At 36.1% G+C, this 25668-nt stretch overlaps 1 protein-coding gene across 1 annotated transcript; it reads left to right on the top strand.

The window, feature by feature from the left end:
• Positions 1-2829: 2829 nt before the first annotated feature.
• Positions 2830-8892, top strand: LOC111886967 (transcription initiation factor TFIID subunit 4b). The gene is made up of 14 exons (XM_052770567.1): positions 2830-3010; positions 3120-3237; positions 3625-4169; positions 4256-4360; positions 4474-5187; positions 5627-5739; positions 5826-5913; positions 6313-6448; positions 6553-6608; positions 7165-7221; positions 7538-7678; positions 7846-7893; positions 7984-8251; positions 8484-8892. The coding sequence occupies exons 1-14, from the start codon at positions 2972-2974 to the stop codon at positions 8657-8659; spliced, it is 2604 nt and encodes an 867-aa protein (XP_052626527.1). The 5' UTR covers positions 2830-2971; the 3' UTR covers positions 8660-8892.
• Positions 8893-25668: the final 16776 nt, after the last annotated feature.

Here is a 25668-nt window from a genome sequence, read left to right as displayed (position 1 = left end):
AATCACCTACAGGAAGCTACTTGAGTCAATACCCGATCACATGTTATAATCACTTGCAACAGTGACCACCTCACATGAAATGATGATTAGGGTTAAGTAAGAGAACTTAAGGTTCGACTTAGTTGTTCTCGGGTGAAATAATTAAGGTTCGACTTAGTCTTCTCGGGTGAAATAATAATCCAATCAAAAGCCCAAGTATGCGCCCGATTATTGCCCAAAATAGAGCTCCTCAATTCTAGGGTTTTTACATAAAATGATAATTAGGGTTAGTGTTCCTCACTTAACCTATTAAGGACTTAATCCATTAAGTCCAATGTTGCATCAAGTTAATTGTGGAGAATTATTAAGTATTATTTTAGGTTTAATTAATAGTTTTAAAGCGGGTCCCGACCAACTACAAATTTAGGGTTTCTTGATACTAAGGTTTTCTAAACCCTAATTATGGTTTCCAACTCCTAAAGTGAAGTGATTATCTAATTAAATAAATATATAATTAATACATTGGGCACCACCCACTGTCACCTCGGGCAGTGGTGGTTGGCGGCGGTCCTATGGCGGTAGGAGGCAGCAGCCACCCGCACACGACGACGGTTTGAGTAATAATTCCAACAATCCAATACACATACAATTTCTTACAACACACACACACACACACACTAGCACCAAAAGAACAAGGAAAAATCCCAATACAACCACCAAAAACAATGGTCGGTGGTGGCAGGTGGTGGTGGTGGTTTTTCTTTAGTTTCCGGTCAAGCAACACTCGAAAACTACATTCAACTGAAATAACACACACTTAAACACCATTTCACACACACACAAACACACAACCACACACGGTGGCTGGTGGCGGCAGAAAGAGTAGCACAGGCGGCAACCACCATGTTTGGTTGCCATGGTGGTCTTTCTACTTGATTTTTCGACCAACAACACGTCCACAACGGGCATCAACACTGAAATACACACACACGCGAGACACATACACAATGCATCCACAACAGCCCTCATCGGGGGGAAGGGGTGGTACGACGACCGAAGCAATGGGAGAAGATCCGAACGAGCGGCGACGGCGGCGGTATTCGTCGGGTAGACTGTGGTTTAACAAAAAAGAAGTTGAGGAGGGTGAGTCGTGGTTTATCCCTACCGATAACAGATGCAACAACTTAAAACTTTCGGTCGTTTACAGCCTTCGTCTTTGTCGGCAGTAGGAGTAACAATGGTTGTTCGGAACACGAATCGGAGAAGAGGGAAAGTGCGCAAACCCGACTAAAGATGGCAGCAACTGATATCTCAAGCCTTCAGCTCCTCCGATCTCCCACTGTTACGACGCCGGCTTGCGGTTCCTGTAGTCGTCGATGGAGGAAACAACGACGAGCTGCCTGATGGTGCAAGGCGGTGATAAGGTGGCAATGGCGACAGGAGGAATAGAGGTATAAGAGTGGTGGCTAGGATGCGATTTAGGGTTATGGTTTGGGGGGCATACATCAAATGACGAGGGAAGACACGTGTTTAAGTCCCATGTTTTCATTTGAAACTTTAATCTCATCCTCTATAAATTTTTTTTTTTTTTTTTTTTTTTTTTTTTTTTTTTTTTCAATTTAAATCCAGAATTCACCCTTTAGCCCATCCTCTACAAATTTTTTTACGTTTCAAGTCCGCATTTATAATTTCGTTTCTCTATACCAGAAAATATAACTTCTAACACCCCAAGGTGTACGCCCTGCTAATTAATACGATTTAGGGCTAAAATAAAATAAAATATAAAATATATCTCAGGGTTTTAGGGCTTAATATTTATTATTATTATTATTATTATTATTATTATTATTATTATTATTATTATTACTATTATTTATTTATTTATTTATTTATTTTATTTTATTTATTTATTTACGGAATGTTACAAAAAACGACAATAAGATTCAGCATCCTACAAAACAAGGTATCATTATGTCGAAATTAAGGTTGGTAAAGAGAAATTACATCATCTTTACTTAGAATTTATGGCAAACCAAAAATCTTCCTCAGGGATTGTCTAATGTCTTGAAATCCAAAATGGACATACATCACCACATCAACATCTGATTAAGTCCGTGTTCTTCCATTGTGAACTTCCATTGGATCTCAACTTTCTTGAAGACGTTGTTGTTAATCCCTCTGAAGATCGTTTGAAGAAAAGGAAATGGTGGAACCTTTTTAAAAGGAATGAATGGGCTCTAACAATCACATACGACTCTAACGTAGCCTTAGTAACCACTATGTAAGCAGGGCTGGTCCAAACGTATTTGGGGCCCAGGGCGAAAAGAAAAAAATGGTCCGTTACAGACAAATATGATAAAGATTCAAAAAAATATATCATTTATTCTTTATTATAAACGCATTCAATTAGCAATAACAAGCAAGCCAAATTGTTTTTCTTTTGAGCTAGTTTGAGTTTGAACCAACTTTAGGCCCGAAAAATCATTTAGGTAATAATTTTTTTTATATATATACACTACATAGCCAAGAAATTTTGGACCCCTAGAGACGTGGGCCCTGGACGGTCGCCCGGGTTGCCCACTGTCTGGACTAGCCCTGTATGTAAAGGTTAACCTAATAAAATGCATATATGACAAAAGCTTCTCAAATATCGGACATTAATAGACATAAAAATGAGGGTAAATCAAGTTTTTTTTTTTTTTTTTTTTTTAAACCTTGTGTTACAATATAAAATCCATGTGGCTTTCAAATGGGCTTTCAATAGCCACTAATGAAGGTTGTAGATATGGGCCTAGAAATGCAGTCCAGCTCGTGTTTCGGCTTATATATAGATCGAAGATATAACTCATCTGTTTCAATTTCTCGTGCTGTTTCGTTCTGATCGGAGCCAAAGTTCATCACCGGAGTTTTCCATAACTGAATACACATACAATTTCATAACTCACATGTACACATCTCGTCGCCTCTATACACATACCTGATTTTTCATCTGATGGATCCTTCTATAATGAAGTTCCTCGAAGAAGACGAGGTTATATGCATATACCTTCTTTGCGTGTGTTTGTTTTGATTCCTATATCCTAAATGGTGCTAAATCTTTGTTGTATATGTTTATGTATATGGCAATTTTATTTTCTCAGGATGAAACAATGCATTCAGGGGCAGACGTTGAGGCGTTTACTGCTGCCCTAAACAGGGATATTGAAGGGGACAATACTTCAACATCTCAGACTCCCACTACTACAGATGCAGGCGGAGGTATTTCACGATTCTTTAACCGTTCTTATTTCTTATATACTCTTTCTTTTCAAATCTAGACAGAGATACACTTTCATTCAGTTTGTATGTCAAACGAGCTACTTTTCAACTTCAATTGAGTTTGGAAAACCCCCAATATATGAATCCGTACAATTGCTTAAAATTAGGTCTCAAATGTGGTATATTCAAGTGATTCTTAGCGGTAAATGACATGGCCGACCTCCATTACCTTCAAAGTTGTCTTATATGATGTTACCTCTCGATTGATTGTAATCCTTCCAATTCATTGCTTTTTTCTGCCTTTATGTTTCCATACCCTTTTTACTCCCACCAACATTCACCAACATTCAGCTATCTGTGAAACTCAAGTATCTATCACTATTGCAGCTTTATCTCAAGGAACGAATCATACTCCAAGCCAGTTGTTTCAACAGTGGCAATCTGCCAACCGTGAAGGAAACACCAGTTACTCTAACGAAGAGGAAGTTAAGCCACAGATACATGAGCAGCAATCATCTACCATGGAAGCAAATCGACATGGATCTGGTTCTGGTTCTGAGACCCAACATCCACCAAATGATACCTCACGAGAAATGAATCTTAGCCAATCAGAACCTAGCAGACCTCAAGATGATCAACATAATGTTCATATGTCTCAAACCATGAATGCACAGAATACTGAAAAGAATCCTGTCAATTCTCAAGAGCCAAATATAGCAAGGAACCCAGAAAATGAATCCCAATTGCAAAGGATGCATAGAATGGGAAATCAGCAACAACAGCAAGCAATGTCTGCAACTGGTCAAGCAGCTAATGCAATGAATCGGCCATCTGGAAAGCAGGTGCCATTTGCTCTACTGCTTCCTGTTATAGAACCACAACTTGATAAAGACAGGGCTATGCAACTCCAAGGTCTATATGTTCGATTAAGGGTATGATTTTGTGCTATTTTCTTTTTCTTTTGTTATAGTTTCTAACATTCTATAAGCTGAATTGTTACGTTTTTACTTTCTCCCAGAACAATAACATTAACAAAGAAGAATTTGTCAGGCACATGCGTAGTCTTGTAGGTGATCATATGCTTAAGATGGCTGTCTATAAGTTGCAACAAGGGCAAGGGCAGGTTGAAAACACTTTCATCATCTTTTTTTGATGTGTTTCACTTTTTCTTGAAAACACTTTCTTCATATTCATACACCCTTTAACTAACTTCACAAAATCTATCCCGCTTTTCAGCTTTCTGGTAAACATAATATTCAAAAGCCATCTCCATATGTTCCACCTTCATCTATCCATCAATCAGCTGAATCAAGCAGTCTACCAATGGATAACAATGCTCAAAAGTCAAGATTGTTGGAACACCAATCAGATGCATCTATCCATAATGCTAGTAAGCCAGATAGGGAGCAGCAACCATTTCCAGTACAAGGACTTGTGAAACAACAACAACAACATATGCAGTTTCCACAACCTCCTTTTCCAAATTATGGAAACCCTAGTGGAAACTTTCACCCAGGGTCTAGTCCAAATATGAATATGACCTCACAATCTTTTAAACCACAAAGCCATGATTTACAAATGAGGCAAGGTCCAGTTCATCATCAGGTAGGAGGAATTGGGAATCCAATGAGTCAAAATGCGTTTAATGACATGAAGAGAATGCATTTAGGCCACTGGCAATCATCAATGCATAAAGATCAAATGTTGTCAACAATGGCTTATGTGAAACCAGAACCTGTGGATCAGATTAGTGATCAACAACAACATAAACCACCACAACAAGGGCAATCTTCATTTTCTCAGGGTCAGATTGAACAAGGTGGTGGAATTGCAGGGTCTTCAAAGGATGATAGTTTTGAGATGATGGCTTCTTCAAGGCCTGGTTTCTCAACTCCTATGAGTAAGCCTGAGCCTATGTCCATCACAGCACAGCTTGAACGCCAGAATGCGGTAATAATATCACACTTTTTTTTTGGAATACCAAAAACTTGATTTACCAGTTTAATTCAATCCAGATTCCTATTTATGCAAATTGAACATGTGTTAGCGATTCTGTACATTCTTATATGCAGCTAAACATGATAATGGAATGTAAGAAATAGCAACATACTTCAGTTGATTTGTTTATTGAAATACTAAGAAATTTTCATTGGTATAAGTAGGTAGAGTTTTTAAAATATAATGTTAATAAGAGAAACTTTTAAAAGTACAATGTTATAAATCATTAATTTCTCAAAGTAGATAAGAATTTTTGTTTACAATGCTGTAATGGAAAAAATGAAAGTATAGTGCTATTGCTATTTCTTGAATTTAGCCCTTCTTTTTTATCTCTTCATTTTATGAGTAGTGGATCAAAACAAATTGTTGATTGTTAAGCTCTTGGATGCAGTCTGCTGGAAATCCTTCATTAGCAGCTGCTGGAAATAGCAATGCAAAGACTCCCCCTAAAAAGCCATCTGTTGGCCAGAAAAAACCATTGGAAGCACCTGTTTCTACAATAAGGTTTCTTTTCTAGTCTAAACATTCAAGCCATAATTTTAATTTTGCTCTTACCCTTTTACGTATATTTTTATTTTTATTTTTTCCAGTAAGAAGCAAAAAGTGTCGGGAGCATTTTCGGACCAAAGTATTGAGCAACTTAATGATGTCACTGCTGTCAGTGGAGTCAATCTCAGGGTATGTAATATGTTATGTTTTCTTCAATCACATTATGCTTCATCAAAGTGCTAAATGCTTGAAATAGCAATGTATTTTCATTTAACATTTTGCTTTTATTTTTATCATTTCTTATTATGACACTGCAGTCTGAAAAATCTAGTAATTAACGTTGTACTTTCAATTTTTGCTTATTAGAACATTGTATTTTGAAAAATCCATGAAAATTGCTTTTTTATTTGGAAGACGTTTGTTAAAATTTTCAATGTACAATGTTGTAATAGGAGGAATTGAAATTAGGATGCTATAGTAAACAAATATAAGAAACTACATTGGTATTTCTTTTATTTATGATTTATCCCTTCAAGAAAAGCAATAAGTTAGCTCAGTTCACTGTTTTGTGATGCTGTGGTTTCTCAGGAAGAGGAAGAACAGCTATTTTCTGGCTCCAAAGAAGACAGTAGAGTTTCAGAAGCTTCACGAAAGGTCGTTCAAGAAGAAGAAGAAAGGTTGATTTTGCAGAAAATTCCACTCCAGAAGAAATTAGCAGAAATCAGTTAAGACTTTTACTTTTTGTTTATATAAAGTAATCCATGTGTACATATAATCTGAATGGATGTAACTTACAGTTTAAGGGTTTCTTTAAACGTTTTTTTACAGTGGCAAAATGTGGTGTAAAGAACAGAGGCAATGATGTGGAGAGGTGCTTGTCACTGGTGAGCTTCACTTTATCTTAAGTTATAACTAGTAAGGTAGCTTCATACAAAAGTTTAGGGAGCAATTATGCAAATATACGGAAGTCTTGTGGCCAAAGTTTGAAACCCAAAAAGGGTAGGTACTAAAACTGCCAATATAAAGTGTGAAACATAAAAAGTCTCGGGGCGAAACATGGCAGTATATGAAAGTATAGACACCAAATATGGCAATATACGAAAGTCTTGTGGCCAAACTTTAAAACCCGAAAAGTCTAGGGACTGAAACTGCCAATATAAAAAACTATTGTACTTCCAATTTTTTCTTTTTAAGGCGTTGTGTACCCTGAAAAATCTATCAATCTTTTTTTTTCTTATCAGGATATGATACTTGAAAAATCTACCAATTATGGCTATGAAAATTGTTTTGTAAAATGGATGACATTGCTATAGTTGGTAGTTTTTTCAAAGTTCAATGATTTAACTGGAGAAAATGGAAATGGAATGCTACATTAAACAAATAAATCAAATAATTTGCTATTTTCTGCATTTAACTGTTCTTATGCAACTTGTTATCTAGTGTGTTGAGGAAAGAATGCGTGGATTGATTAGCAACCTCATCAGACTTTCAAAACAGGTTAGTATTTTGTGTTTATATATATATATATATATATATATATATATATATATATATATATATATATATATTTAAATATTATTTAGTTTTTATTGTTTAACTCCGTTCCAATTTCTACCAACCAAACACATGAGCTTTGAATGATTTTTTCTTTCAGAAATGCTCTGTTCTATAAATTTATACATGGTTACTGAATTTTTTGTACAAAATAATATTATATATTTCTTTTCAAGTTTCAAGTATTTGAGGTTAAAAAGTCTCATTTTTGGGATGGAGGTAGTAGAAATTATTAAAAATGTGAATGATTAAATTCCAGAGGGTTGATATTGAGAAGCCAAGACATCGGACAGTTATAACCTCAGATGTGAGACAACAAATCATGTCCATGAATCAAAAAGTCCGAGAAGAATTAGAAAAAAAGCAAGCTGATGCAGAAAAACTCCAAAGAGCAGATGAGGCAAGTCACACCCCTTTACTTTCCAACTTTAAATCATCAACTGTAAATAGTTTATTCTATAAAAACAAATAGTTGGTTACTTTTCTAAAACAGTTGTGTTTTATCAAAAATGAATAGTAGTTTTATTACCTTTTTTATGACATTATTTAATCCTTGTGTAAATGCAGCCTGATGGTGGTGGAATTGATGGTGAAGATGGTCGTGGAAAATCTAAGGTATCAGACAGAAGAAATGGTTTTTGATTTTAAACATTTTCATTTTTTTTTTAAGAGAAAAAAAGAATGTTTATATATATAAATGTGAAGGCAAACAAAGAGGAAGATGATAAGATGCGAACCACGGCTGCCAATGTGGCAGCACGGGCGGCTGTTGGCGGAGATGACATGCTGTCAAAATGGCAACTAATGGCTGAGCAGGCCCGCCAGAAACGCGAAGGCGGCGGTGCTGACGTGGCGTCATCTACTTCTCACTCTCAGCCAAGTGTTGATGTTGGTCCCAAGCCCATGTCAAATTCTAAAGATAATGCGGATACCGAGAGGAGCTCTGGTGTTACAACTGCTACTCCTACTCCTGGTTAGTGTTCTGTTTCCTTTTAGGGTTAAATGCAAACGTGTTTTCTTTGATTTGTTCACACAGACCAATTAAACACTTGCAAGTTTTATTTGATTAAAAACAAGTGTTAATAGTTTCAAAAAAAAGGATAAGTGAAAATTGCTTTTGTATTTGAATGAGGTTGCAATCAAAGTACAATGTTGTACTTCTAATAAGAGGAAATGAAAGTGGTTTGCTATTTCTTGTGTAACAGGTCCAGTAAGGAAATCAATGAGGAATCAAGAGTTGGGTCAGAATGGTAGTAGCGTACCACGAACCATCTCTGTGAAGGATGTGATTTCTGTTTTGGGGAGGGAGATTCAGATGTCAAGATCCACCTTAATTTATCGTCTTTATGAAAAAGTGAGATCTGAACACGCCTCTGAATGAAGAAAAAACTTCGTGCCGTTTTCTTTTAAGTTAAAAATGGGGAAGAGGATTGTATATATTCTTGTTTCATAACAAAACTGTAAAACTTGTATTTTGTTTTTAATTTCTATATCAAACATTTTTAAAGTTTCCAGATTCAGTCAGTCGAATGTTTATGCTTTTCTTACATTAATATGTTATGATCTACAATCTGCTTTTATATTGGTTTATGAATATGTCTATATTTTCATTTATTTGTTACTAATATGCATTGAAAACTTCTATATGATGGGTATAATCATAGTTGTCAAAATCGCGATCCTGTTCGTAGGATTGTAAGATCATAGGTTTGAAAAACGATCCGGATCGTATTTGGGTTAGCATTGCAGGTAAGATCGTAGGATCAAGATCCGATCGATGCTACCTTTATTATTATTTTTTGCAAATGATTTTTTTTTACCATTTTATGTTTTTTACCCTTTATCAATTTACCGTTATCATTTTGTGTTGTGACTTATGACTAATATTTTAAAGTTTTTATAACTTTTAAACGAAAAATTAAATGTTTGAAATATTTTTCATGATTAAAAATTATATTTTATTTTTTGGGATCTTAGGTTCCTGATCCCGATCGTGCAAACCCAAAAATGATCTTATGTAGGATCCTGATCATCACAACCTAGGATATAATTTTGACCTGAGAGGCGGTGGTTTACCCTGCGGCGGATGTCAGCGGTTCGAGTCCGCTTATCTCCAACTCGTGAACTTAGCCGATACAAAGCTATATGACAACACCCAATTTTTCCGATTTGGCGGTTCGATCTATGATTTATCATTCATGGACGTTGATAAGATCCACCAGTTTGTTAGAGCTGGGGCAGAGAAGCGATCAACAGAATGGGTCCCTGTTGTTCACAAGTGAAGGCACTGAACGGATCAAGATCTCGTAAATTCATTGTCTTTGGGGGGAAGAAAGCGGCCCCCTTTTGCGGCAGAGCAGAGTAGGCAGCATCGCTTTCCCTCGTGTAGCTATGATGCCATTCAAAAACAACTATTTAATGACTAATTTTTTGTTGAAATGCATATTGAAATATATAATATTTTCAAATACTTTGGATATCTCGTTAAAGGTTTGTATAATTTGTTGAAGGTCTATAAAACATCCGAAATTTACCCTAAAAAATTAAAATAAAATAAAATTTTTTTACTTTTTTTTTTGGTTAAAAACATCCGAAATTTACCCTAAAAAATTAAAAAATTAAAAAATTTATCAATTATTATTAATTAAACTACACTCTCAATATTTCACACACATAAAATAGTAAGTGTTTGTCTTTAAAAAAATAGAATTTATGTAATATTAAATGTTTATGTATTAAAAAGATATAACTTAACTAAATTTGAAAAAAATAAAATAAAAAAAATGGAGTGTTAGGAGTGTTACGCTCCCTATGAAATACTAAGAATTAGGTGCTATTGAGGTGACAGACAAAAAAGATAATATGACACTAAAGAAAATGATGTGATAAGGTGTTAGGAGTTTTATCATTTAACGTGACTTTGATACAATTTTAAATATTAAAGAAAAAGAAAAGCATCTTGTGTAACTCATATTTTTTGACTTTTGTGGTTAGGCGGCTTCTCCAAATTGCATTTGATGTTTTATCAGCCATGAGATGTTTATTTGTCATTCGCAATGCTCGTCCCAAAAAAAAACCTCATTGAAGATGAACTTTTTTGTCCCTAATATTAAAATAAAGAGAAATTAAATATCCTCCTAATTTTTCTTCCTACAAATTCTCCTACTCAATTAAATATTGACATGTGTAACATTTAATGTTCATTTAATGAAATTTAATGATATTTTAGTAAACTAATATGATACATGTCGTCATTTAATTTGGTAGGAGGATTTTTAGGAATAAAAATAGAATGATATTAAATTTCTCTAAAATAAATGATCTAAGTGTTTCTATATCGCTCAGATTGTTTCTATATATCACTAATAACTATAGAATCCATGCATACTAATTAATGAATAATCTACTATATAAGGTTAAAATTAGGGATGTGATATTTCCACTTATTAATTTGATGCTTCCATTTGAATTAAAATTGCTTTTACATTTTTATCTTTATTTAAAATTTACAAAAATAAAATGAGATAAATGATGGTTTATACTTTTGCAGCTTATCCATAACAAATTTAAACGCTTCCTTACAAAAATTAGTTTGTTTTCTTAATTTTCCTTTCTTTTTCCTCCTTATTTATCACTTACAAAAATTAATTAAAATTTGTTTTTTCTCCTTCTTTGTTCCCTACAAAAAAATAGTTTGTTTTCTTATTTATTTATCAAACTAACCCACTAAATGATAAGTGATACATCTTATTCAATTAGTCCACTTAAACTTTTTGATTTGAATATAAAATCTAACAAAAAATAATTTATCTCTTTGTTCATCCACTAAATAATATATATTATGTATTATTTTATTTCAAATTAATGTATATCACAACAATAAAATGTTAAAATTAATACATATTAAATCATGGTAAATTATTGCCTAACGAAAACATTCAAACATAATAATGTTAAGAAAAATATTACTATAAAAAACGTTCACCCTACATCAATTTATTTATTATCACTTATAAAGTTGGATATGTATTTAAATCAAATAAGTTGCTCTTAAACATTTTATTATTCATTTGAAGAGACACGAGTAAATTTAAGATTGTGTGTTTGTGGTAATTCCACAAACTCAAATCTTGAAGGGTCTCGTATGGTAAAATTTATTTCTTTTTTCTTTTTTAATTATAGAAATATACCCGTTGTTTGGCAAATCATTGGTTCAAAGAACGTATCAGATTTAGTGAAAAGTTTCTAAATGAACTATAAAGTGTCTAAGAGCAACTTATTTGATTTAAATGCATATTCATTTTCTGTAAGTGATAATATGTAACTGGAGTACGGTGAACGTTTTTTTATCCTCATTTTTTTAAATTATTGTGATTTAAATATTTTTGTTAGACAACATTTAAGTAGGTAATATATATATATATATATATATATATATATATATATATATATATATATATATATATATATATATATATATATATATATATATATATATATATATATATATATATATATATATATATATATATATATATATATTATTGTGCTATGTATTGGTATGGGACAAATTATTTTTCGCTATATATTATTGTGATATGTATAGATAAATAAGAAAAAAAAACTAACATTTATTAGATCTAATAATTAAATGATAAATAAGAAAAATAAACTCATGTTTAAGAAAATAAATTAGTGGATTTGTTTGATTAATAAATAAAGAAATTAGATTTTTATATTCAAATGAAAAAGTTTAAATGGACTGATCAAATAAGAGGAAATGCTTTGGTGGGTTTGTTTGATGAATAAATAAGAAGTCAAGCTAATTTTTTGTAAGGAATAAATAAAGAGAAAAAGATAAATTAATTAATGTGTAGGGGGGGGGGGGGGGGGGGGGGGGGGTTACGTCTAAATTTGTTATCATATTTTTGTGGATGGATTTTAAATAAGGGTAAAACTATAAATGCAAAGTTATACTAAGTGGAATGATTAAATTGATAAGTGGAAATATCTCATCCTGATTACTTTTAACATGATTCTTACTTCCATAATCATTACATTGAAATTCATTTTTACAAAGATCACAACACACATACATTATAGGGAAAATGACTCTTGAGGGTAACTAACTGTTGCGTTTATTCTCATTTGGTAATTTTTTTTATACTCAATATACCATCGAACTTGTTGTTTGTGTTCACCATAACCCTTTTCACCGACCTTTGACATGTGATAACCGGTCAAAGGGTTACGGTGAACACAAACAACAAGTTCGATGGTATAGTGAGTACAAAAAAAAGGAAAGAGACCAAATGAGAATAAATTCAACAATTAGTTACCCTCCTGATTCATTTTCCCTTTACTCATTTACAACAAATTCACGCCATCTCCTGCTGATATTAATGACTTTTTGAGATTCATTCTCGCTTCTCTTCAAAACATAACCCACGAAAGAACATTATTCTTACATGTACAACTTTGTAATGCACTTGAATATTTATTAGGGGAATCTTGACTAAGCAGGTGCATTTACTGACTACATTTACATTTCCAATCAGATGATTTATCGTATCATGGATTATAGACAAGTCAACAAACGAGTGGAATCACAAGTGCTGTGATTTTTTAGTTTACTTAGCTTTAAGATCGAATTCATGGGATACGATACAACATCAATATGTTCATGCAGATTTTGCAGACACACCACCATAATATACATTGAGGTAAATGTTTATACTGATAAATGTACCTCTTATACACAGTCATATTCCATTGCAGAAAGGTGTTGACAACTAACCACAGTAAACATAACATAGATCATGTTTTAACGAAGTTACCCCTCCGAAACGCTCTTCATATACGTTATGGCCAAAGAAGGTTGTAGTCTTTGATAATTTTGCAACTTTAATTTCATTTAACATTTTCTCGGGGAAAATGACTCATGAGTCATGAGGGTAACCAACTGTTGAGTTTGTTCTTATTTGGTCACTTTCCTTTTTTTGTACTCAATATACCATCGAACGTATTATTTGTGTTCACCATAACCCTTTGACCGACTATCACAGATCAAAAGGGTTATGGTGAACACAAAGAAGTTCGATGGTATATTGAGTACAAAAAAAGGAAAGGTACCAAATAAAAACAACGCAACAGTTAGTTACCCTCAAGAGTCATTTTCCCTACATTATACTTTACCTTTATATTACACCTATTATTCAATGTTGTTATTCAATGCGGACGCCTCTAGACCGATAGACAGATACGGTTAAGCTATAATCATTTTGGTAAATTCAGTTATGTTCGTCATAATCATGTTTTTTTTTGTTTGTGCTTTTCTTTTTGCCAGTTTGGATTGTATTTTCCCTTAAAATTTATGACGTGCTTTCTTTACGTTCTAGCAAATAATACTTAATGTTTTTATTTCATTTTGATAGGCCTCACAAATAACAGTTGATAAAATTTTAAAGAAAATGACATTGTAGCACAACTAAATTTTGTGTTTATACTGATTGGTCATATTATTGTTTTTGTTTTTGCGCAACAAATCATTGAAGTTATCTTTTTCATGTTAATTACACCATTTTGATGAATTTAAAGAGGTCTTCCAATGAAAACTTGCTGACTTGGCATTTATTTGTTATTTGTTTGACATGAACAATTTATATATTATTATTTAATAAAATATGGGTCCCTCTCTCTTATCATCTCTCCCCCACCAAACGATTTCCTCCTCCTATGAAAAGCCCTCATCCATTTCCTTCTCTCCACCCTAGGGCACAATCTTCTTTTCTCATCGTCGTTCCCACCAACTGCATTCGGAGACACAGTCACAGGTGCCACCCTCCTCCTTCCTAATAGCCACCGTTGCCGACATACAACATCAGATTAGAAGAAAAGATGCACACAAAATGGGTTGTCTATGAGATTTTGATTACCAATCCATATCACTGACGAACTGACTTCTCTTACCAACCTTCCCGATGAAATCCCAGTAACTTTCTCGATGAGATCTTCCAACCACCATTCTGATGAAGTCCAAATCGGTGTTCAATGCTTTTGAGGGAGATATAACGATGGAGAAGTAGAGAATTGAAGAGCAATCGAGAGACATCGCTGGCAACTACACCATTGCTGCTGAAATCTGCTCAACAACAGTAATTTATGCTCCTTTTTATACATGTTTTGATTTTTTATTTCTGCTCCAGAATCGAGATAAGGAGAAATCTTTGTTAATAAATGGCATATCACATATGCTACATAGGCATAATAATTGTAAAACTTATTATTTCCATGTCATTAGTACCACGTAAGCATCAGTAACCTACAAACCAGTTAGAATTGGGTTTAATTCCCTATTTAACAGGTAAATTACAAGTTTAGTGAGCTTTTGTGCAAAAAAAAAAAACTTTAATTACCAAACTGGGACAAGCCATAAAGTTGATTGTGCTACAGTGTCATTTTCCCAAAGTTTTATACATACATATTATACATGTTAAGCTTTAAGAGTTGTTTAATAGTTGTTGACTGAGGTGTTGTTTGTTTTTTTTTTTGTAAAAAACTTTTTCAGACCTCCTATTGTTGCGCAACGCAGCACACACACAATATTTTTCATCTTGCAGTTGTTTGTTTTTTAGAAGGCTTCGGAGTAAAAAACCTCTGCGCTTGTTCTGCTTGAGGTAACACTTGTATTGCCTCTTCCAACCTATTCTTCTTCTGTTGTTCTTGCTGAAATCTTGATTATATGTTGTTGAATTCTTGTTTCACCTTTTTTCTGTTCTTTTTTTGTTTATTCTTTCTAAATGATTTTTTTTTCGTTTTTTTTATATTGAATAATGATAATTTCTTGCTGAAATATCATTATTTTTACTGAAATTTTATACGTTATTAAATTTTCGGTATTAAAAAACTATTTTCGTTATATAAAATCAGTTTACTTTTTTTTAATATTTGCAGCAGCATGCAGATGTTAAAAAAACAAACACGCTTCTTATTACAGTCTGCAGCCGTTTGGTCCACCTCTTCTGCTGCAGAGGTGGTCCACATGTTTCATGAATTTTCGCTTCAAAAAAACAAACAACACCTAAGTAATGGGATGTTTGATAGTTGATGACTGAGTAAGGGTCTGACTGGGTCTGAAGCTCTGATTGCATATGCTTCTGACTGAAACTATGTTGTTTGATTACACATTTGATTTATTGTGCTGACTACTAAAAATGATCATTTTAACTTCTGTTCTATTTTGTTCCAAATAAAATGTATTTAGTTGACTTTTGCAAAAATCTTTAACATTGAAATATTATTCCACTTAATAATTCCACTTTTCTAAAAAAACATAGGAATATTACAAGCACTATATATGCATGCCAAAGTACCTTAAAACTACACTTCTTCTGTTTTTACCAAATGAATTAGAACACAAATCCCCTCAAATTTTGATAGTTTTTATCAAGTAAATTAGGAACCCTTTCATATTGAATCATCTTTCTCAAAACACAAACATCCATGGCTGCATTTGATACAAAACCAAAAGCTCCAATCAATGAAACATATGTTGGATTTAGTATCTATGCCCATAACTATAATTGGTATGTACTTGACATGAGAGTAGCATGGTCCATTTGGGTTGCATGGCACCGGAACAATTTGTAAGGATAGACTTATGAGGAGAGGATATTTATGATTTGTTAATATATTATAAGTTCTAATATATTAATATGAAATCATATTATGTAATTAGTATTGATCAAGAATTAATTTGGAATTAATTTTGTGATCAAAAGAGACTAATTAAATAAATGGGGATTGATTGTGTAAATTATTCATTCTTATAAAATGAGCTTATGATCCATAATTCTTTATGTTGGGCTAACCCATGTGGTGACCCATGGATACTTAATGGAGGTTAAAACCCATGGAGCATGAGGAATATGGAAAGTCATGCACATTAGGGTTTGCATGGTGTAACCCTAGTTGTGTCACACTATATAAGGAACCTCTCTCAAGTCCTTCATTGTTGGTGGTGTTGTGTGAAGCATTTGAGGCATCACACTTGTGGTGCTAGGCTCTTAAAGGTCCAAGGAATCAAGCTACAAGAAAATGTATGTCATTCAACTAGATTATTTATATTGTATATACTCCATAGTATGCTAGTTAGGATGGTGCCTTGGAAAATTGAAAGTTTGCATGTATAATAGAGAAAACATAGATCCAAGGTATCTAGGGTTGCATGTAGACCATAGGAGTGTTAGAATGCTCAAAATCATTCAGTGGTATCAAATCCTAGGCTTGTTTTCTATTATACTTGAGGTTTTATTGTTTTCCAAAGTGAGAAAATCTACCAATTTCGTTTCTGCCTGCCCACCATGACGTGGTGATGCATATGTGAGCAAAATTTTGAGTTTTGGCTAGCAATTGGATTAGGATCATTACTTGGACATGTCGTTAACCAAGAGTTTTGAGACAAGAGTGGCTATATGCCAAGTTCTCAAAATGTGAATTTTGGTTGCGAGAGATCTAGGTCCTTGGACATCTCGTTAACCAGGAGGGGATTTTGGTCGATCTGGTCAAGATCGAGGCGGTTATGTAGTGGGAGGTTCCGAAATCTCCCTCGGATATCAGGAGCTTTTAGGATTGGCAGGGTACTACCAGATGTCACACCCCCGAACCGTCAGGAAAACAACGGCGGAAACGTCCAGGGGCGGAGACGTCATGTAAAGTATCACAACCATTGTACATAGTAAGCATAGTAAACACAACCATTACATTACATAAGAATATTTACATTTGTTTGAAAGCAAAGTAATACATAGATTAAATACATCGGTATGTACAAAAGTAAAGATGATACTTCTATACGCTCTGTCTTCTCCAAAAGTAAGCGAGATACCTGTCTAACGTGAACCTAAGAATACAAACAGTTTTAAAAATATCAGCATAAAGCTGGTGAGTTCATAAACATGTTTTGTAAGGGAAAACTGGTTATTAAATCTTGTGAAAATACTTCATTTCCTTTGATAAAGAATGCAGTAATATCGAAAACCATTATTACTGAGTTATGAAATACATATGCATGTTTTCCAAGAAAATCCCATATTTTCTAACATGTTTGTCGATTTCCATAAGATAAGAAAAACCCTGGTTACCACCAGTGAGTATAGTAGTTTTAGTACATAAGATAAAACCATAAGTTATGATCCCTGGATTACCCTCCAGTACGAAAGTATGTAGTTTTATTACATAAATAAAACCATAAGTTATGATCCCTGGATTACCCTCCAGTACGAAAATAGGTAGTTTTATTACATAAATAAAACCATAAGTTATGAACCCTGGATTACCCTACAGTACGAAAGTAGGTAGTTTTATTTAGGACTGTTCACTATTCGGATAAAACCGAATTATCCAATTGGACAATTTGGATTGGAGTATTTGGTTCGGATATTCGGATTTTTGGATTGGTTTTCAACAAAACCGAATTATTATTTTGGATTTCTGATTGGTTTTGGTTTATAAAATAAGAACCGAATAGTCCAAAAAAACCGAATAAACATTTATTATTTATCTATTTAAAATATATATATCTATAATTATTTATTAATTTTGTAATTTATTTTTTCAAATATGTTCAAAATGTTTCACCGGATAAAAATAACATTAATATGCATTTCTCTCAAAAGTTTGTATCTATAAAATATTTAACTATAATATATCTTCTTATTAGTTGTTTATAAATTTCAAATCACAAATAAATTATTTTTTTTGCTTCTTATGTAAAGTTGGATAATATTATAATTATATGTCGTTTTAAAATGTTTCGGTTTTTTTGAAAACCGAAATATAAAAACCGATTCAACTGAGTTGTAATTGGATCGGATCGGATCGGATTTGAATTTAGTTTGGACAATTCGGATCCATGTTTTGAAAACCGAAATCAATTTGGATTTACTTGATTGGATCGGATCAAACCGATCCATCCAAACGAACACCCCTAGTTTTATTACATAAATAAAACTATAGAAGAAAGAAAGAAATCCGTGAAAAAAGTTAGTTTATACGTATTGTGAGTCGTATAACCATACTGATTTGACCCGCGACCTCCTTGACGTTCTTCAGGCGTCAATCGATTTACAAAATTTGTAACCCCAAGCGTGCCCGCCTAACTGTAGCTAGCAGTTTAGGTGTGGGATTGTCAGTCCCGAATAGATCTATCCAAAAATTTAACGCTCTCCCTCCAGGAGACTCTGGTTATACTACCGGAGAGGATTTACTGGTACCCCGAAGGGTATAACGAAGATAAGTCTCACAAGCTAGTATTAACTAATTCACGGAATAATTGGTCGTTATCGAGTTTCGAAATCGTTTGAAACAAAGTGGAGTATAAATAATTAAACACAAGGTAATTATTTAGCATGATACTCTAGATTAGTAATGGATAAACTAAACCAGACATAGTTTATATTTTGACTTTACATGAAATTCGAATCCGTAAAACAAGTAATGAATATCCCAAATTATTCCCATAATAATTTGAATGGTTTGATAAGTTCCCACGCTGTTTTGAAAACTATATAATTATATTTAGAAAGCGTCCCTTATGCTCCGTATATTACAATAGGGATAAAGGTATCTAAAAGTTTGTTAGAAAATCATTATAATTACATCAGTTTTTAAGTTACGAAAACCTTTATGATTTTCTTGTATTCCCCTTGAAAACATGAAAAACTCGGAAAAAAGGTAGGGGTATGAACTCACCTGACGAGGGTAATTCGAATGAACGGACGGAAGTGTCGGGTAGGACGTTAGGTGTCAAGTGAGGACTTGAACACACGCGAGGATCCTACGTAACATGAAGCAATACATAATTGTGTCTAATTAGTAATTGAACCACTAATTAAGTAAGTAAATACACTCCGATGCATGAAAACACTTTATTTCAAGTGTTGGAAGTGATATGGGTTGCATCTAAGGAGTGTATGGCCTTGATAAGGAGTTTACTCTTCGAGTGTAAACCCTTAGGGATGTTTACAGTTTTGTGACCATATCCCCATGAGTTTACGGCTGTAAACTCATGGGATGGGTGTTATTGGGTGCTCAAAGGTCTCATGTTACACAAGGGAAGGTCCTAGGGTTGAATCAAAGGCTTAGGAAGTGTTTGGAACTTGAATTGGCCCTTAATTGGAGTTTACAGTTCTTGAGTCCCTTCTTGGGCAGTTTACGGTCGTAAACACATGAGTTTACGGCCGTAAACTCATGTTTGCCACTTCTTTTCATGTTTTGGTGCTTCTAGGGTAGGCATGCAAGGTTCTAGACTCTTATTCAAGCTTTAGAAGGTGTTTAAGGGCACTTTAACACCCTAAAAAGGTGTTTACGGTTTTGGGACATTCCCCAACCATAAAATCATGTTTACTCCCTTAATTTCATGTTTTTGGGGTTCTAAGATCATTCATGCAAGTTTCTAAGTCATATCCAAGCATTAGGAGTGTTTTGGAAGGGTTTTGGGGCATCAAAACCCCCTTTTGGGTGTTTACGGTTTTGGAGGTGTTCCTCAACCGTAAACACATGAGTTTAAGGTCCTTGGATGATTAAACCACAAATTTTCAAGTATACAAAGCTAAACAACAAGCTAGGAAGGTTAACTTACAATTGTGGAGCTTGAAAGGGGCGTTTTTCGATCGAAATCCGAGTTATAGAGAGAGTGAGTAGAGAGAGAAAGCTTTAAGGGTGTGAAAAGGTTCAAATGGAGGCCACTCAACCCTTATATAGGGTTGAGTTTACGGCCACGTGAGGATCCACCCAATCCCGACATTAAACGGAGTTTATGGTCGTACCCGATTAAATGGCCGTAACCCGACTTAGTCGAAAACTAGGAACTTTCCAAAGGAATATCGAGGGTGTTTCACGTGATTTTATTTCGTTCTGACACTTATGAAATCATAATAAAAATCTTAATTGATTTTCCTAACCCAAAAGTTAACGGAAAATTTTCAATAAAAATAAATTTTATTAACGGAATTGGGTTATAGTGACGGAATAAATTTCGGGTTGTCACATCATCCCCCCGTTAGAGGAAATTTCATCCCGAAATTTAGAATTAAGATACAAATAATAGATTTGGAAAGAGATGCGGATATTTCTGCTTCATTGAATCTTTTTGCTCCCAAGTGAATTCGGATCCCTGCTTGGCATTCCAGCGAACCTTCACTATCGGGATGCGGCTTTGTTTCGTATGTTTGATCTCTCGATCGATGATCTCGATTGGTTCTTCCACGAAGTTTAGATTTTCGTTGATTTTGATCTCATCAAGAGGGATCACAAAGATTTTATCGGATAGGCACTTTTTAAGATTAGAGACGTGAAATACATGATGGATGTTGCTAAGCTCTTGGGGTAATCGAAGTTTGTAGGCTACAGGAACGATCCTAGCGAGGATCTCGAAAGGTCCTATGTACCTTGGGTTCAGTTTCTCGTGCTTTCCAAAGCGTATCATGCCTTTCCCGGGAGAGACCTTCAACAGGACACGATGTCCAACCTGGAATTCCAAGGGTTTTCGTCGTTTATCGGCGTAGCTCTTTTGTCTGTCTCTGGAGGCTTTCAATCGCTCTCGGATTTGGATGATCTTTTCGGTGGTTTCACGGATGATTTCAGGACTAGTGAGAGCACTCTCGGGGACACGACCCTTAGCTAGCTGTGTGTTCCCTACCTCGGCCCAACACAGAGGGGATCTGCACTTTCGACCGTAGAAGGCTTCGAATGGGGCAGCCTTGATACTGGTGTGGTAACTATTGTTATACGAGAACCCGATCAAGGGTAAATGAGTGTCCCACGACTTGCCGAAATCGATGACACATGCTCTCAACATGTCTTCCAAGGTCTGGATAGTTCTCTCACTCTGCCCATCTGTCTGAGGATGATAAGCCGTGCTCATGTCTAGCTTAGTTCCGAGAGCCTTCTGTAGGGACTACCAAAATCTTGAGGTAAACCTGCTATCTCGATCGGAGATAATGGACACATGCACACCATGCAGTCGGACTATCTCTTGGATGTAGATTCACATGAGTCTTTCCATCTTGAACGTTTCTTTGATCGGTAGGAAGTGAGCGGATTTTGTTAATCGATCGACAATTACCCAAATGGTATCGTACCCACTCGGAGATTTGGGTAATTTGGTAATGAAATCCATAGAAATCATCTCCCATTTCCACTCAGGGATCTCGGGCTGCTGGAGCAGACCTGAGGGTTTCTGATGTTTGACCTTCACCTTGGCGCAAGTCAGACACTTGCCCACGAAGGAAGCGATTTCAGCTTTCATGTTTGGCCACCAGTATAGCTTCTTGAGATCCAGGTACATCTTATCCGAACCCGGGTGCACAGAGTATCTAGTCTTGTGAGCTTCGTTCATGACTATCTCCTTGAAACCTCCGAACTTTGGGATCCAGATCCGATTCATGAAACAATAGACTCCGTCACCTCTGATCTCAAGATTCTTATCCATTCCCCTCAAGGCTTCGTTCAATACGTTCTCTGGTTTTAGGGCTTCCAACTGAGCCTCTTGGATTTGTGCGGATAAGTGGGAATGGATGGTCATTGTCAGTGTCTTTGCCTTGTTCCTTGATCTTTCCTTTCGGCTAAGGGCATCTGCCACCACATTGGCCTTGCCGGGATGGTAGCGGATTTCGCACTCATAGTCACTGAGCAACTCTACCCATCGCCGTTGTCTCATGTTTAAGTCTTTCTGATCGAAGATATGTTGTAGGCTTTTATGGTCAGTGAAGATCGTGCACTTGGTTCCGTAGAGATAATGTCTCCAAATCTTCAGTGCGAAGACCACTGCTCCTAACTCCAGGTCGTGAGTTGTATAGTTGAATTCGTGTGCCTTCAGCTATCTCAAGGCATAAGCAATAACTTTTCCCCTCTGCATAAGCACATAGCCTAAGCCCTGATTGGACGCATCGCAGTAGACAACGAAGTCCTCCGTCCCTTCGGGCAGGGACAGGATAGGTGTGTTGCACAAGGCTCGCTTCAACGTTTGGAATATGGTGTCTTGCTTTTCACTCCAACAAAAGGGTGCACCTTTCTGTGTCAGAGTAGTTAGGGGTTTGGCAATTCTAGAAAAATTCTGGATAAATCTACGATAATAGCCGGCGAGACCCAAGAATTGACGGATTTCTGTGGGTTTCTTTGGTGCCGACCAATTCTCTATCGCTTTGATTTGGGAAGGGTCCACGTGTATGCCCTCCTCGCATACCAAGTGACCTAGGAAAGTTACCTTCCGAATCCAGAATTCGCACTTGGAGAATTTTGCGTACAACTTCTCCGATCTAAGTGTTTCCAACACTAACCTCAAGTGTTTTTTGTGATCTTCTTCGCTTCTGGAATAGACAAGTATGTCGTCAATGAACACGATAACAAACTTGTCCAGAAAAGGACAACACACCCGGTTCATCAGGTCCATGAACACTGCCGGTGCGTTGGTTAGACCAAAGGGCATCACTACAAACTCGTAGTGTCCATATCGAGTCCTGAATGTTGTCTTGGAAACATCACTCTCATGAACTCGTAGCTGATGGTACCCTGATCTAAGGTCTTTTTTTGAGAAGTAACTGGCTCCCTGAAGTTGATCGAAAAGGTCATCTATTCGAGGAAGAGGATAACGGTTTTTGACGGTCAGCTTGTTCAATTCACGGTAGTCTATACACATTCGAAAGGATCCATCTTTCTTCTTCACGAATAACACCGGGGCTCCCCAGGGTGAGGAACTCGGTCTGATGAACCCTTTGCTAACTAGCTCATTAAGCTGACTGGATAACTCCTGCATTTCTGGTGGCGCTAATCGATATGGAGACTTGGCTACGGGGGTAGCTCCGGGGATTAGGTCGATGTGAAACTCAACTTTGCGTTTGGGAGGAATTCCTGGGAGCTCTTCGGGAAAAACATCAGGAAATTTGCAGACTTCGGGGATGCTCTCGAGGCCCTGAACTTCCTGTTTCTCGTTTATCACATGGGCTAGGAATGCATAGCACTCCTTTCGTAGAAGCTTTTGGGCTTTAATGCATGAAATGATGCGAAGATTGGAACTAAGTTTATCGCCGTAGATCATGAGGGTTTGGCCAGAGGGAATATTGAGACGGATAGCTTTTTCGTAACAAAGGATATCAGCATGATTGGGGCTCAACCAATCCATGCCAATGATAACATCGAAGCTTTTTATGGAGACTGGCATAAGATCGATAGGAAAAGAATGGTCGTTGAGGGTAAGGGTGCAGCCTATGAATATATCATTAGCGTTTTCGTTCTCACCATTGGTCATCTCGACGGTAAATGTTTTAGTTAGCGGTTGAGGATTATGTTTAAAAAGATGCTTGAATGAATGGCTAACAAAACTTCTTTCCGTACCAGAGTCGAAAAGGATGCATGCATAAGAGTTGTCGAGAAGGAACGTACCCGAGACAACGGTGGGATCGACGACTGCCTCCTCTTGCCCCATAGTTAGAATTCTCCCGGTGTTGTTGGTCATTGTTGTTTTGGGGCAGTTTTGCTTGTAATACCCGACCTCACCACAACCGTAACAGGCTTGACTGACACCTGCTCCGGATGCCTGATTGGTTGGTTGGGCATGTGTTCTGCAGTTTCGAGCAATGTGACCCTTCTTGCCACAGTTGTTGCAGAGCTTTTCACGACATGGTCCGGGAATACGATGGTGGTAACTGCACTTGTTGCACCAAGGAAGGGTACCAGTGTATCCACTAGTTGGTGCTTGAGCTATAGGAGCGGCGACAGGAGTAGTAGCAGCGTGAACTACCACAATTTGTTGTTTCTTAGAGGATCCTTGCGAACTTTGACCCTTCCGTTTGTTCGAGAATTTATTTTTATTCTCACCACTCCCTTTAGTTGGTTCAGGAGCGGTGGTCACTTCATCGAGATCGACCCCATGATCGATCAGAGTCTGTGCCAGACATTTAGCGCTGTCGAAGGTGTCTAGCCTCGCAGCCAAGACATTTCCCTTGGTTGGCTGGGTCAGCCTCCAGATGAATCTTTCAATCTTTTTGCTATCCGGGGTGACCATTCCCGGACAGAGGAGCGCTAGGTCTTCAAACCTAGAAGTGTAGGCAGTGATATCGGAACCCTTCATCTTTAGGTTCCAGAGTTCATGCTCCAAATTCTGCATTTCTCCCCACAGGCAGTATTTGGCCAGCATGAGCTCTTTTAAGCTCTCCCAACCCATGGCATTTGCTATCGGTAAGGTTAAGGATTTGACTCGGCCATTCCACCAAGCCAAGGCTTTTTCGGTGAAAGTGCAGGCCGCGAATTTCACCTTATTGGCTTCTGAACAAGAATAGATTTCGAAGATAGACTTGATCTTCTCGAACCATCGAGTCATGGCAATAACACCTCCAGTGCCATTGAAAGATGTGGGTTTCGCATTCATGAAGTCCTTATAAGAACACTCCTTCTGGTGTCCCTGGCTATCTTCCTAGTTTTGGGGATGAGTACCACCTCCTGGCCCGCCGGAGCCACCGGGGTTCATTTTTAACATAGCAGCTGCCACTGTGGTAGTAACAACTGGCTGAAACATGACATGATCAAATTGAGGAGGAGGTGGTGGCGGAGTATTGTTGTTCTTTGAGCTGGGTCTCTTCCTTGGAAGCATCTTGATCTAAAATGATCAGGAAAGAGAGGATGGTAAGTCCTCTGAATTGAATCAAGAGATATGAAACAAGAGATATTTCATTATGGCAGATAGAGTGTTCTACTATGCGATAATATATAGGAAAAATACCAATGCAAGAGAATTATCGCTAAAGGGAATGAGTAGCAACACTCGAATGAGGATTTCTATAACGAATTTGACTCTAGAAAATACTCCCATAGTATTTTAAGTTTTGTTGCGACGATAACTTGTTGTTTGGATATTTGGTAAGTTTTAGGCCTGTTGTACACCATAGTCACTCCCAAGCACATGTTGGCAGTGTCTCGAATGAATATAGTTGATCAGGCTGTATTGACCCTAGACACGACTACATAACTGTCCAGGTTTAACCGCAATGCCCAACACCCAATTACTTTTGTTTGGTTCTACTCGTGGTTTCTGATATTTAGGTATTCTTGTATACTTTTCATAAAAATACTTGTTTTTTGAAGTATACTTTTAGTTCAGAGCGCTTCGGCCCCTTAATGTTTATAGTTATATACCATGTAAGGTTCGGTATACTTAGTTCACTATAAACAAAGGCTCTGATACCAATCTGTCACACCCCCGAACCGTCAGGAAAACAACGGCAGAAACGTCCGGGGGCGGAGATGTCATGTAAAGTATCACAACCATTGTACATAGTAAGCATAGTAAACACAACCATTACATTACATAAGAATATTTACATTTGTTTGAAAGCA

This window comes from Lactuca sativa, chromosome 4 (assembly GCF_002870075.4).
Source record: "Lactuca sativa cultivar Salinas chromosome 4, Lsat_Salinas_v11, whole genome shotgun sequence".
Taxonomy (NCBI): Eukaryota; Viridiplantae; Streptophyta; class Magnoliopsida; order Asterales; family Asteraceae; genus Lactuca; species Lactuca sativa.
Note: the sequence above shows the minus strand (reverse complement) of the source record. Positions and strands in the feature narration are given on the sequence as shown.

What these genes read in the sequence shown, in the direction of transcription:
- LOC111886967 (XM_052770567.1), top strand. Translation starts at nt 2,972, where the DNA reads ATGGATCCTTCTATAATGAAGTTCCTCGAAGAAGACGAG. An exon ending in TCAGTGGAGTCAATCTCAGG is followed by an intron (nt 5,914 to 6,312) that starts GTATGTAATATG and finishes GTGGTTTCTCAG; the next exon opens with GAAGAGGAAGAACAGCTATT. An exon ending in ATGGTCGTGGAAAATCTAAG is followed by an intron (nt 7,894 to 7,983) that starts GTATCAGACAGA and finishes ATAAATGTGAAG; the next exon opens with GCAAACAAAGAGGAAGATGA.